Raw genomic sequence first — 12,959 nt, 5'->3', positions numbered from 1 at the left:
TTGCTTCCTGGGCTCTAGGCCATTGTCTAGGCCCTCCCCTCCTCTTCTCCCTCCTCCAGTTTCTTTTCTCCTCTAGTCTCTTCCCTCTGAAAAGAGGGGACCATTGGCTGCTTGCTTCCTCCATCCTGGAATGTGGATGCTTAGATGTGTTTCTGAGGCTCTCTGTGCTTCCTCCCTCTTGTACAGTCTTCTTTCTGTGCTGCAGTGTATTGCTTGTCTGTCTTCCAGTGCCCCCAGTGACTTCTAAGGGCCTAGGTACCATGCAAATGTCTTGTTTACTTCAGGGTTTGTAGGGCCTGGCAAGCAGTTTTGCATCTCTGTGTATATGAAACCAACCTGGGACTACCTTGTCTAAAAAAAAAAAAATTAAAATATATACAGGTAGCCTTTGGGCAATGGTCTGTCTGAACCAAGTTGGCCATAGATGGCCTATGAATGAGGGAATACATGATTAGAGTGTATAGAGACGGGTGTGGGGTTGGGTATAAAAGGATGGTTTGAGTTACCAGGACAGGGAGGCAATCCCTGCACAGATTCCTAGCTCTGAAGCCTCTCCACCTTCCATTTTCACAGGTATCTGATAACAAGGCATCCCTGCCACCTAAGCCAGGGACCATGGCAGCTGCCAGCAGTGGCCCACCTTCTCTCTCTTCAGTGGCATCCTCCCCCATGTCATCCTCTTTGGGAACAGCTGGACAACGGGCCAGTTCTCCATCTCTGTTCAGCACAGAAGGAAAGCCAAAGTTGGAGCCTGCAGTGAGCAGCCAGGCTGCTATCGAGGAGCTTAAGATGCAAGTGCGTGAGCTGAGGACCATCATCGAGACCATGAAGGACCAGCAGAAGTGAGTGCCAGGGACACTTTACAGCTGTTTCCAGGTGGCTCTCCATTGGGCAACCATGGCCTAGTTCTGAAAGCTTGGATCTCACTCTGCCCTAGAGGGTGGGTTAGGCCTTCCCTAGTGGCAGAAGTACTGGAAGTGGGTATGGAGTGCACATCCTTGGCTTTGAAGTCTCTCCACCTTCCTTTTTCACAGGTGTTTGATAACAATGTATCCTTGCCACCCAATCCAGGGATGTGTGTGTGTGTGTGTGTGTGTGTGTGTGTGTGTGTGTTTACAGTGAACAGAGGACAGAGGCTAGCTTTCAGGAGTTGGTTCTGTCCTCCCACAATGTGAGGTCACAGAGATTGAACTCAGGTCATCAGGCTTAGCCACAAGTTTAGCTGCCTCACCAGCCTTCATCAGTGTGGCAGACTTTTGAGAAAATCAACTTTTAATAAGGGAAAGCTCAGAGCTAGAGAGATAACTCAGAGGTTATAATCACTTGCTTCTCTTCCAGAGGACTAGAGGTCCATTTCCCAGAACCCATATAGCAACTCACAATTGTGTGTAACTCCAGTTTCAATCTAATGTCCTCTTCTGGCCTATGTGGGTGCCAAGCATGTCTGTGCTACACACATATACATGCATACAAACACTCATACATACAAAATAAAAGCAAAATTGAAAAGGGAGTGGGTATGTGGGTTCATGGTTTCAGTTCATGGAAATTGACCTTTTAGGCTGAAGTGGCATATCATGGCAAGGAACATGTTAAGGGGGAAACTTACTCACCTTATGGTAGCTAGGAAGCAAAAAGGTGACAGGAAGGGGTGTAGGTGTCATAATATTCCTTATATACCTAATAATCTAAAAGTTCACAACCTCCCAGAATCACCACAGGCTGGAGGTCAGGCCTTTAACCTGTGAACTCTTTGGGAACAATCAACAGCCAAAACAATGCCAGTACATGTACAAATTATTTTGATTTTGCTTTCAATTACGTGTGTGTTTCGGGGAGGAAGCATTGTGCACTTGTGCATAGGGAACACAGAGACACTAGAGGTGTACAATTCCCTAGGACTGGAGGTGAGGTGGCTGTGAGACCTCCAACATGGCTACTAGAATCAGAACTCACATCCTCTGGAAGAGCAATATGCATTCTTAACCTGGGAGCTACTTCTTTTGCACCATCTATATCACTAACTTTTCTTCTAGCGTTAGGGGGAAAATGTAGCTTCTTAGTTTAGATGACAGATAAAACAGCTGGCTTGCTGTAACATATGAAGAAGATGGAGGGACTCTTTAAACCCAAGGTTTTGCTTTGGGTCAGAAGGATGTCTTCATCGTGAGACTCAGGGGTCTTTCCTCATGCATGCCCACATACACGCTTTCACATCTCTTATCCTCAGGGAACACTTGAATGAGAAGGAAAGCCTGTGAACAAAAATAAAATATCTTACCACTGGATTGCCTGGGATGCTGTTTACTGTGAGAAAGCTGGAAGAAGGATTAGATACTTAAAGAAATTGAGGGTCAGAGACTATGAATTGAGAGCTCTTTCTGGAAAGAACCTTGAGCTACTTCTCAGGGAAGCATTTTGTGAGCATTTTGAAAAATGACCTAGAATGCCCAGCAGCAGGGAATTTGGGCAGAAGGAATAGCAGGCAACTTCAACTGAACAGCCTGGTGGGTCATCATCTCCCTGGGCACTTGGCCACCTTGGTTCAGAAGTGTGCATCGGGGTGATGGTGAGAGCTATGGCCTGGGAGAGTGGTTCTGGGGTTGGTATTGACTGACATTTGCCTCTCTTCCAAGGATGGAGGGCCCTGATGTGCTTTGTGTTCAGATACTTCAGAGAACAGTTGGGTTAAGCAAAGTTAGTTTGTTCTTTGAAGGACTCTGAAGTCTTCACGTCACATTGAGAGGATAGAGAAGACAGCATATGCAGTTTTGCAAATGCATGTAACCACAGAACTCTGTGTGCTAGGAAAACGGTTCCAAGGAACTGACTTTGAACAGTGTAGATCTAAGCAGGTTCTGTTCCACTCAAGCTAGACAATGAGTAAAATTGGGCTTCTCCAAATCACGTCCTGACTGGAAGAGCTTCATCATGTAAATATGCAGAACTGGTGAAATGACATTGTAAAGAGTTTCCTTGGGCCACCAGGCTCCCCCAAGCTCCTTACAGTTCCTGGTTCCTATATGGCTCTAGAATCTGTAGGTTTGGGTACCCAAAGGACATCTATATCCAGTTGAGCACATGTCATTTGCCAAGACAGTGACTTCATGATTCCATGATATCCTACCTTCTGGACAGGACCATATTAGGACCTGACTTGCCTGGATCCAGGTCTTTGGAACTTTATACTTGATGGGAGGAAGGGAACAGGCTGGAAGCTACCTACAACTCTGATAGCCTGACCTTGTCTCTGAGTTCACAGGCAGCTGTGCCTTAAAGCCTGTAATTGGCTACAACACTCCTTCCCCAGCCAACATCTTATTTAATTGGCCCCAGGACGTTAATCACCTCTTCAAATCCTTGTGTTTCATAGCCTTCCTTAGCCTGGCCATCCTGTCCAAGGTCAGTGAGTTCCCTCCAGTCTTCTACCTTCTCCCCTGGTGTCACATTCCCTGTAGCATTTAATCCATGTCTGTCCCTCCTTAAATGTGCCCTGCTTTCAGAGGCAGGCTCAATGTCCTGCTCTGGCTTGAATTTCCCCCCAACTGCCCCATCTCCCTTTTTTTTCCTTGTAGACAGATGCCCTAGCTCAAATAGTGGCTTTCTTTACGCCATCTTCCCCAACTGACTTCCTTTCCTACACCATAGCCCACTCAATGCCATACCTGCCAAGTTTTCCTGGGGTTTGGGTGCTGGTTTAGGACCTCACTGTTGATGTCTTTCCTAAGCCCTAAGTGGTAGCCACACAGATATGGATGTGTAATGTGAGCTTAAATGACTCTACCAGTGAATCACTGCTAGTTTATATCAGATAACCAGGGTTGACAGCAGTGCTACAACAGTCTCAAGTAGAGGGAAACATCATTCAATTCATCTGGACTTGAACTAGTGTGCAGTTGCTGGTTCTGTATTTACCATGCTGTTTCTGAAGCCTTCTGTCTCTTGTTGTTGTTTCATTTCACAAATGTACACGTCTAATACCTTTAAACAAAAGAAATACAGATCTTAGACCAGTCCAAAGAACAGAGTCCCAGCTTTTCAGAATAAGTAACCTCATTTAACTTTATTATTTCAAGTTGGAAAATGCATTAGGCCATAGATCCTATGTTTGTCCTCTTTCAGACTTCATTTCTATATTGTCAATTCGTGTGTTTAAGGTCCAGTTAGTCTATCTTAAGGTAAAGTTAATCTGTAAGACTTTGTGAGAATTACTGAAAACATACCAGTGACCTGTTCTTAAGTTCGATATTAAAATGAAGTATATAGAGAGTGGTAAAGATTTCTGCAATGGATCTAGGGAGATGGCTAGTAAGAAAGTGCTTACTATACAAACATGAAGACCTGAGTTCAGATCTCAAGCATCCACATATAAAGTATCTGTAATCGTAGCACTGCGAGGCAGAAATGAGGATCTCAGGTCTTCACTGGCCAGCCAGTCTACCTGAATCAGCAAGCATCAGGTTCAGTAAGAGAACCTGTCTTAATAAGGTAGAAAGAAATTGAGAATGATGCTTAATATCATCAACCTATGGCATGAACATGAAAATGCACACACAAGGACATGCACATACCCATGAACATGGAAAAAAACCAAGAATTGTCTACAATGAAATTTTCTATAAGCACCCAGTAGTCCTGTTATAAAACAGAAGTTAGAGGTAAGATGAGAATATGAGCATTGTTGCTTTGACTCTGGTTATTCGGGAAACCAGGCCACCACTCTGTGCCTTAGTTTCTCTGTCTTCTCCTATTGAAAGAAATTTAACCTAGGAGATCATACTAAGGTCATCTCCATCTCTTCTCACATTTGAAGGCTACATATTTTGGTGACTCCTTCCCAAATAATGGCAAACCTTTCTGTCCAAAAGAAATCTTAAGAAGTAATAGTGCAAAGAAAATGTGTTTGGGTGTGGTGAGATGGTTCAGTGGGTAAAGGGGCTTGCCACCACCTATTTTAGGGAGCTTTCTCTTGCCTGAAATAAAGGCCATGACAAAATCTAACTTAGGAAAAAGGTTGGTTTGGGTTATAGGTTACAGACTGTCATCAAGAGAAACCAAGGCTGGAACTTAGAGTCAGGAACTAAGACAGAAAGCACACTGACTGTTGCTTACTGGCTTGCTCCCCATGACTTGCTCAAAGGACCCACCTGACTGGAGTAGCACCAGGCATGGGCGCAGTATGCTGGGCCCACCCACATCAATCATTCTTCAAAAATTCTCCACAGACTTTACCTACAGGCCATTCTAATGGAGGCATTTTCTCAATTGAAGTTCTTTGCATATGACTCTGTCTTGTATCAAGGTGGCCAAAACTTAATTAACCAGCACACCACCCAACAATGCAAACCAACCTGAGCCCAATCCCAAGAACCCACAGAAAAGTGGAAAGAGAACCAGCTCTTCTCTGACGTTCACACAGTGTAGAATGCATGCTCGTCCCCCTATTATGCATGCATAGCGAGGGAGAGGGAGAGGGAAGGAGAGAGCAGCGGGAGAGGTGGGACGATAAATTATGTTTGGTCCATACATTTGCAAAAGGTCAGATGGATTTCATATTGATACTAGACTTTCTTATCTCTCATTGGGAAACTCTGGGCTTTGATTTGATTCCATTGGCATTTGCTTTTCAGACGTGAGATTAAGCAGTTACTGTCAGAACTGGATGAAGAGAAAAAGATCCGTCTCCGTTTGCAGGTAGGTCCCTCAGTGCTCGCTCATCCGGGAGGCCTGAGTTGAGTTGGGAATGGAGGCAAAGGCAGGCTTCAGGTTGAAAAGAAATGATTGCTGTTGGGCATGGCGCCTCGTCCTTTTTAATTTCAGCCCTGGGAAGGTTGAGGAAGGGAGGATCACAGGATCCAGACAAACCTGGGCTATCCAGAGATTTGCATAGCAGCCTGAGCTACCAAGTGAGATCCTGTCTGAAAAGAGGGGAAACAAAGGAAAAAAATGATTGGTGCCACAAAAAATGTCGAAGCATCTTTATATTCTGTCCTTAGCTGAGTTCCAAAAGGTCTTGGGGAAAGAAGAGATGAATCAACATACTTAGTTGGGCTTTATTTACTTTAAACATATCCACAGTAAAGCATTCCCTCCAGTTAGTTTACAGGATGATGATATAGGATGCCTCATCCATATTAAGTACCAGAGGACACGGCATGTGGGAGATGCTGTTGCGAGTTGCTAAGTAAGTTGTGGTCCCTCCAGGGACCACAGATATACACATTAGTGTTTCATTTCAACTTTTACTTTTACCCAGTGGCCTTGTTGCTCCTTCCAAGGCATCTAAGCTCTGTCCCCACATCTAGCCGCTGATGAAGATCTTGTGGAGGAATCATTCCAAATGACCGAAGACTGACTTTTACGGTTTATTCAGTTTGGACCCAACCTGCTTAAAAAGAGGATAGGAATGGTTCAACATCTTATTGGGACTGTGGACGCCCCCCCCCCCACCTTTTGGGGTCACCCAAAACTACCTTTAATCACCCTCAGATGGTCCTATTAGCCTGCCCTGCCCTCTGTCAAGGTATCTAGAATCATTGCTGCTTCTGATAAACATTGGAGCCTAGGAATCTGTGAATGACTAGGCACACACCATTTGTCAGGGTCCTGTACCTATGTGCCTGTCTTTAGGTTTATTGTTTTGGGCATTGTTATCAATTCTTCATTCAGTTGTCATTTTGCCAGTTTCACCGCTCAGAATGGTCAGCTTGAGTCTCTTCTTTGCATTGGTAAAGGTATATTATTTCAGCTTCTCTAATTGCAGCCATTTCATAATGTCTGTGTTTGCTGCTTTTCCCCCCTTCTGTATAGATGGAAGTGAACGACATAAAGAAAGCTCTTCAATCAAAGTGAATACTTGATAATTGAAACATCACATTATTCACCCTGAGTCCAAGACTCAGATATTCTGCCCCAGTCAAAATCATCTTGTGCCAAAAAATTAAAGGTTTGATTCATCGTGTCCCTGTTTGAACGTTTAGCACAAAAGTCTTACTAGCACAACACAAATTCCATCCCAAGAGGATACTCTTTCCCATGGTGTTGTCCTGGGTCTGGCAGCGGTTGTGATTTATAGCCAATTGTGCTAAAGGCTTTTCTACCTTGAGATCTCCCGAGACATGAAAACTCAGGCAGTTTAGTCCATAGTAGTACTATTTTGATGATATTTTCCATTAACAAAGTGTAATTTCAGATTATTCGTTTATAGGCTTTATAATTTTATGGTTTTTTTTAAATTGTGTTTTGTCACAGATGCCCCTAGTGTTTGTGCTAACCTAGTCATGAAGCGAGTGTCTCACTCACTTGCTGCAAATGGAACAAACGCTGCCTGGCTTTGTATTCCCCTTTAGGATTCTCTTACATATGCAATTGGAGGTCCAGCCCGTCCCTTTCCCTGCCAGCCGACTCCCACCACTCTAAGAAATTTTAGCTTATAGATGATGGTATATTTACAAAAAGAGAAAGAAAAAAATCTGGTATTTGCAATGATCTGTGCCTTCTTTCTACCACCCTCTTGATTGGAGCTTTTGTGATGCAGCTACCGTGATTCCAAATAAACAAATAAAAATCAGCCACTTCTCCCTGTCCACTAGAGGCCGCTGTCTTCACAGCTTCTCTCATCCTAGCCAAAGGTCCTAAGAGGAGACAGCTGAGAAGTCTGGCCTGCTCTTTTGTACCAGCTGTGACTTTTCAGTTTCTCCTGCTTTGAGGTTGTTCACGGAACTAGAAATGTCATTCCAGCTTGATTGTTTTATCATCAGCCAAGTTAAACCCCTGCTTTCTGCCTTTTACACCTGTTGCGTGAACAGAATATGCATTATTAAAGCAAAAATAAATAAAAATAAAATGCAAGTGAAAACGGGGGGGAATTGGATTATTTCCTGCACTGGGTTGTGCGTGTGTGCGTGTGCGCGTGCGTGTGAGCGTGTGTTATTGTTTAAATTGTATTCACAGTGTTGTTTGCCTTGCTCACTTGTAACCCCCTCCTCAGACCTAGGAGAATGGGAGGAGGGTCTTGTGGAAATGTAGCTATTGGATCTTTCCTGCACTTATGGAATTGCTTTTTCTTTCCCAATGAAACTGATGTTTGCTTGTCTGCTTTCTCTTTATAGTACATGCACAGTTCAGCCTTAGACTATGTAACTGTTTTCTCATCTTTAGCTGAAGGGGGGGGGCATTCTGTACTGCAAGATTGTTGATGGGGTAGAGGTGGAGGGGTTGTCCCTTAATGATCCCCCAAATATGTGTGATGTGTTTCTAAACTGCTGCTTTGTCTATTTCCTGCATTTTATAGTGAAACTACTAAACATTAATAGATTTTCACTACCACAAAGAATGAGAATTAATGGCACTGAAGGAATGATGCAAAAACTTCCCATGATTCATCACTGAAAATAACTAATAAATGTCTCTTCCTTTTTCTTCCTGTCTCCATCCCATGCCTTGTTCTAACTTGCATACTTGTCCTTCCTGCTTGAGGCTGTTGTTTCCTTCCAAGGATTTACAGAGGCCTAGTGCCCTAACCTTCAGGGGTGGGACACAATTAAAGGGAGGGAATAAAGAAATTATTCTTTATTCTGATGTGTGAAGATATTTGCCTTTTCAGCAGCCATGGTCTCAGTGTGCTTGGGGCAGGAGTACACAGTATCTGTTAGCGATAGAAAGTATTCCTGGTCGTCTTCACTGTGCTTAAGTCTTTCTGCATTACACTTGAAGCAGTCAGACACTTCCTGCCACCTATTACAACAGTAAGGACTGGATTCTTTATGTTTTCATTTCTCATTTATTTATCAAGAAAATCCCTAATGATGATATAGGACATTCATACAGAGTGAGATCAGTAACAATGAAATTGAGAGAGTAGAGCATCCTCAGTGGGTGATGGTAACAGGGGTGTAGAGAGCTGATATCTTCCCCTAAGAGAGGCATTAGGCTTAGAGAGATGGGGAGATGTGTAAATGGAGAGACTGAGACACACACAGAGAGAAAGTAACTATAGAGAAATAAGCTGGTTTATCCCTTGGGCTAACCAGCAAGAAGATTGGACATCACAGAACTGGATGAGCCCAAACAGTCACCATCTTTACTCTTGACCAAATGGACCCATCAAGAATATTGAAAAGCTTGGAAATACCATGTCCAATTTTTGAAAATTAAAATTCCTTTGCATTCAGCATGGACTCAGCCTATGGAGATCTATGGAGATTTTTTTTGCTTCATTTTCTAAAGTTGTATTTAGAAAAATCTTATGTGATGTGCTTTGTAAAAGAAGATGAATTAAAATGAAATTTTGTGAAAATATTTTTGTTCAAAGTTGTCATAGTCCAAGAGGAATGATGTCTTGGATCACAAACCCCTTTTCTCTATTTTACACAATTTGATTACCCTGACAGAAATGTCCTTAGAAGACAGGAAGTAATCCATTAAAACCTGTGCCCGTGACTTCCATTTTTTAAATTGTTCGATTTTACATTCTTATGGAAGCATAAAATGCTAGTTAGGTATAAATTCTTTTTTAGTGTAAAATCCATTAAATTACCATTATTGGAATAATTGTGTAAAGCCATTTTTATTCGTACACAGCCCCCAAGGCACATTCAAGTACATGATCTATTTTCTCCAATAAGAACATCCTGTATCTATCATCACATGTGTTGTGGTTAGTAATGGTGTGGTTTTATTTCCTTTCACAAGCAGATCCTTTATGATCAGCTGCAGGGTGTATAATTAATTGCCCATAGTTGCCATGGTTTATATAAAAATAACCCCCAGTTTCCATAAAGACTTTTATATTATAACCTGAGGTCATCATAGTCTTTTTTTTTTTTTTGCATGAGATTAGGTTTTAGTTCTTTAGTTATTTTTGTACAAACTAATGTCAAGATGTTTCTGCACTAAGAGGGCTTGATGAAAGCATTTCCCTTTGCTTCTGTACAAATGAGAACGGGAACAAAACAACACATTTATGAGTGACAGTGTGTTCAGCATGGCTGATTGTAGCATCTGACAGAAAGTTGGGTGCTCAGGACTTGGCAGAGTGACAAGAGATGATGTTCCTAAACCTAGCTGGGCAGGGCCCAGGCAAAGAAACCTCTTTCTAATCCAGAAATAAATGCCAGTCATATAAGGACTGTTAAAGATCAAATCACTTAAGGAGATGAGCCTTACCTATCTATCATGCCTGAGTTCATAAGGCTTTGTTTCCAAACCATGGATTTGAAGTGGCTCCTGGAATGAAAGACCAGCCATGGAGAAGGGGCAGTTCCTTGAAAAGGTTTTTGTGTCTTTTACTTGATCTGAAACTGCAGTGGCTATGGAGACAGACCATTCTTGTTAACAGCTGTAGTGCTACACATTCACTTGCAAATTTGGAATTTACCGCAAAGGGTATTTATCTATCTATCTATCTATCTATCTATCTATCTATCTATTATTTTCTTTAAGACAGTATCTCCCTCAAACTTATAGCAGTAGTTCTGCCTCCCAAGTACTCTGGGATCAGGGTTGTCAGTGACCATGTCCAGTGAGGAGTATTTCAAGCACACCATAGAACGATGTAAATTTGGTTGTTATCTACTTTTTGATGAGAGTGAGTTTTTCCCCCAGCACTCTTTTTCAATAGTACCAGAATTTATCAAATAACTTCACAAGGTACAGTGGTTTCAGTGACAGCAATTTACCAGCTACTTTCAATTTCCTTGATAATCCTGACCTAGGTGAACACAAGTTCTTATATTCCAGTCTTAATTATTAACTCTCAGATCACCCATTACATATAGACATCAATATAATTAAATATGCTGGTTACAAAATGGTTGTAAAGGGTTAAGGGAGGCCGGAAAGGTGAGGACAGCTCACAGAGGTATAAAGTCTCACTGCTGGTCACATGTTCCAGAATGAAATTGCAGTTGAGTGTAGATATAGAGGTGTAAGAGCAGGAACAGGTCCAGACAAAGGACTGGGCAGATGGACCAACAGCATATCCAGATGGGCAAATAGAGGATGGGAAGATGGCAGCTGGGTTAGGCTATGTCAACAGCAAGGACCGGGGCCCAGCTGAAGCCCCCGTGACAATTGAGGGTTCTCTCATGGTCGAGGATTCTTTCGTGATCGAGGATTCTCTCTGTAGGTCCTTGATACATATACTATGTGACGGTCAGTTGACAAGTTGTGGAGGCCATCACCTTTGTAGTACTAGATGGTCACCTCTTTATATGGAGTTACATTCCACCCCCCTTGGTCTAGTGTCTCTCATAATTTCTTGAGCCTGGTTTTCCTGATACGATTTTAATATGTTCACGTGCTCCTGCAGTTTCAATTCATACCCAATAAATTAAAGGGTGGCACCTTTTATACTCCCGGGAGTAAGTCATTTATCAGTCTTTGCTATGTGGGTGATACCAGACAGATGGTACTGTTTAAATATTCCCTCCAGGTGCACAGTTATCTTCTACCATCAGAGTAGAGTCTCACTGTGCAAGGCACAGCCTGAAAAACCAGTTTTATGTAATACAGAGTAACTCAGAACAGGGCACATGTTGACTTCAATGGGGCCATTCTGTTTAAATGGAAACAAGTTTAAATTATGCAGATATGAAGTCTTGAATGCATCTTCATCTTACCTGCAACTATATAGACTGTACCTAGTTCTTCAAAAAAAAGAGGTATGTTAGTAAGCTTTGGTGTTTGATGGGAAGGTGGCTCAGAAATGCAAGGTTTAACTCTCAAGGTATTTACCAATTTTTAAGCCACTTTAGCTGATGAACCATCTTGAAACCAAACAAAAATCACAAGAAAATGGTGTTTTTTTAGGTTATCCCTCAAAGAAAAAATAGGGCTGCCTTAGACAAAAGGAACAGGATTTTTACCCCAAGCTTTACAATTATATTCAGTCTGAGAAAAGCAAGGATTGGTGGGAGCCGAAGCTAGTTCTGCTGTTGAATGTTCAAGGACAACAACTTGTATGAGAAATGCCCACACTTCTCCCTGCCTTGATTCCAGAGAGCACTTTGAAGTTGCTCTTGTTCTTGGGGTAATTTCCTCAGAAAAGGTGGATCTGACATAAGGAAAAGCATGAGAGGCTAGAGAGGGAGGAGTCTCACAGGGAGCATCAGGTCCAGAGGTTAGACCAAACAGGTTAGAAGTGAGAGGGGTAAGTTTTGTGCTGATGGTGGTGCTTTGCTTGTTGTTGGCAAGACCCTTTCAACTGAATTTCCATCTTTTCAAAAGGGTGGGAGACCCAGGGCAATGACCATTACAGGAGGTTTAAACATAGAACACAGACACTGAGGGTTTTAAATAGCTTTTTCTCTAGCTATGAAGGTAATATTATAGCCAAAGTAGAAGATCAAAAAATATGCAGAGAAAGAAATTTGAATGCAGCCTTATTTAGAAATTTCCTTTATTTTGGTCTCTCCAAATTGAGGTTCTGAATACATAGTTTTATTCTATAGTCCTTGGTCATGATTTTTTTTTTGGAAACTGTAATAGCTGTATAAGAGTCTCTCTATGGATATAGCAGAAGATGAGACAATCTTTTATTGAACTTGTAGAGGGTGGTTATGCTGCACTAGCCACCATGATGGCCAGTGAGAACGATGTGATACGGTAGTGCCTCCTGTCAAGAAGCTCAGGGTCAAGTGGGGGTTGGTGTCAGGCAAATAAATACGCAAATCATTGTAGGGATGAATACATGACACCCAAGTCCACAGAAGAGGACCCAAGCATTTGCAGCAGAGGCTCTAGAACAGCAGTTCTTAACCTGAGGGGGGGTGAAGAGGAGGGGAAATCAAAGAACCCCTTCACAGGGTCGCATATCAGATATTTACGTTACAATTTATAACGTAACGGGTAAAATTACAGTATCAACGAAATAATTTTATGATTGAGAGTCATCACAACATGAGGAACTGTATTAAAGGTTGCAGAACCACTGGCCCTAGAAGTCTGTAGAAAACCTA

The 12,959-nt window shown here is 42.3% G+C and overlaps 1 protein-coding gene across 1 annotated transcript in view; it reads left to right on the top strand.

Annotated features, from left to right (window-relative positions):
• The window catches only part of Sh3kbp1 (SH3 domain containing kinase binding protein 1), a 232,685-nt gene extending 225,115 nt beyond the window's left edge, over window positions 1–7,570 (top strand). Inside the window, exons 10-12 of the mRNA XM_052170206.1 lie at window positions 574–842; window positions 5,631–5,694; window positions 6,811–7,570. Of these exons, the coding sequence (XP_052026166.1) occupies window positions 574–842; window positions 5,631–5,694; window positions 6,811–6,852 (375 nt within the window). The 3' untranslated portion in view covers window positions 6,853–7,570. The remainder of the gene's footprint in view (window positions 1–573; window positions 843–5,630; window positions 5,695–6,810) is intronic.
• The last annotated feature ends 5,389 nt before the right edge of the window (window positions 7,571–12,959 follow it).

This window comes from Apodemus sylvaticus, chromosome X (genome assembly GCF_947179515.1).
Source record: "Apodemus sylvaticus chromosome X, mApoSyl1.1, whole genome shotgun sequence".
In the NCBI taxonomy this organism is placed as follows: Eukaryota; Metazoa; Chordata; class Mammalia; order Rodentia; family Muridae; genus Apodemus; species Apodemus sylvaticus.
The sequence above is the reverse complement of the archived record's forward strand: the minus strand, read 5'-3'. Positions and strand labels throughout refer to the sequence as shown.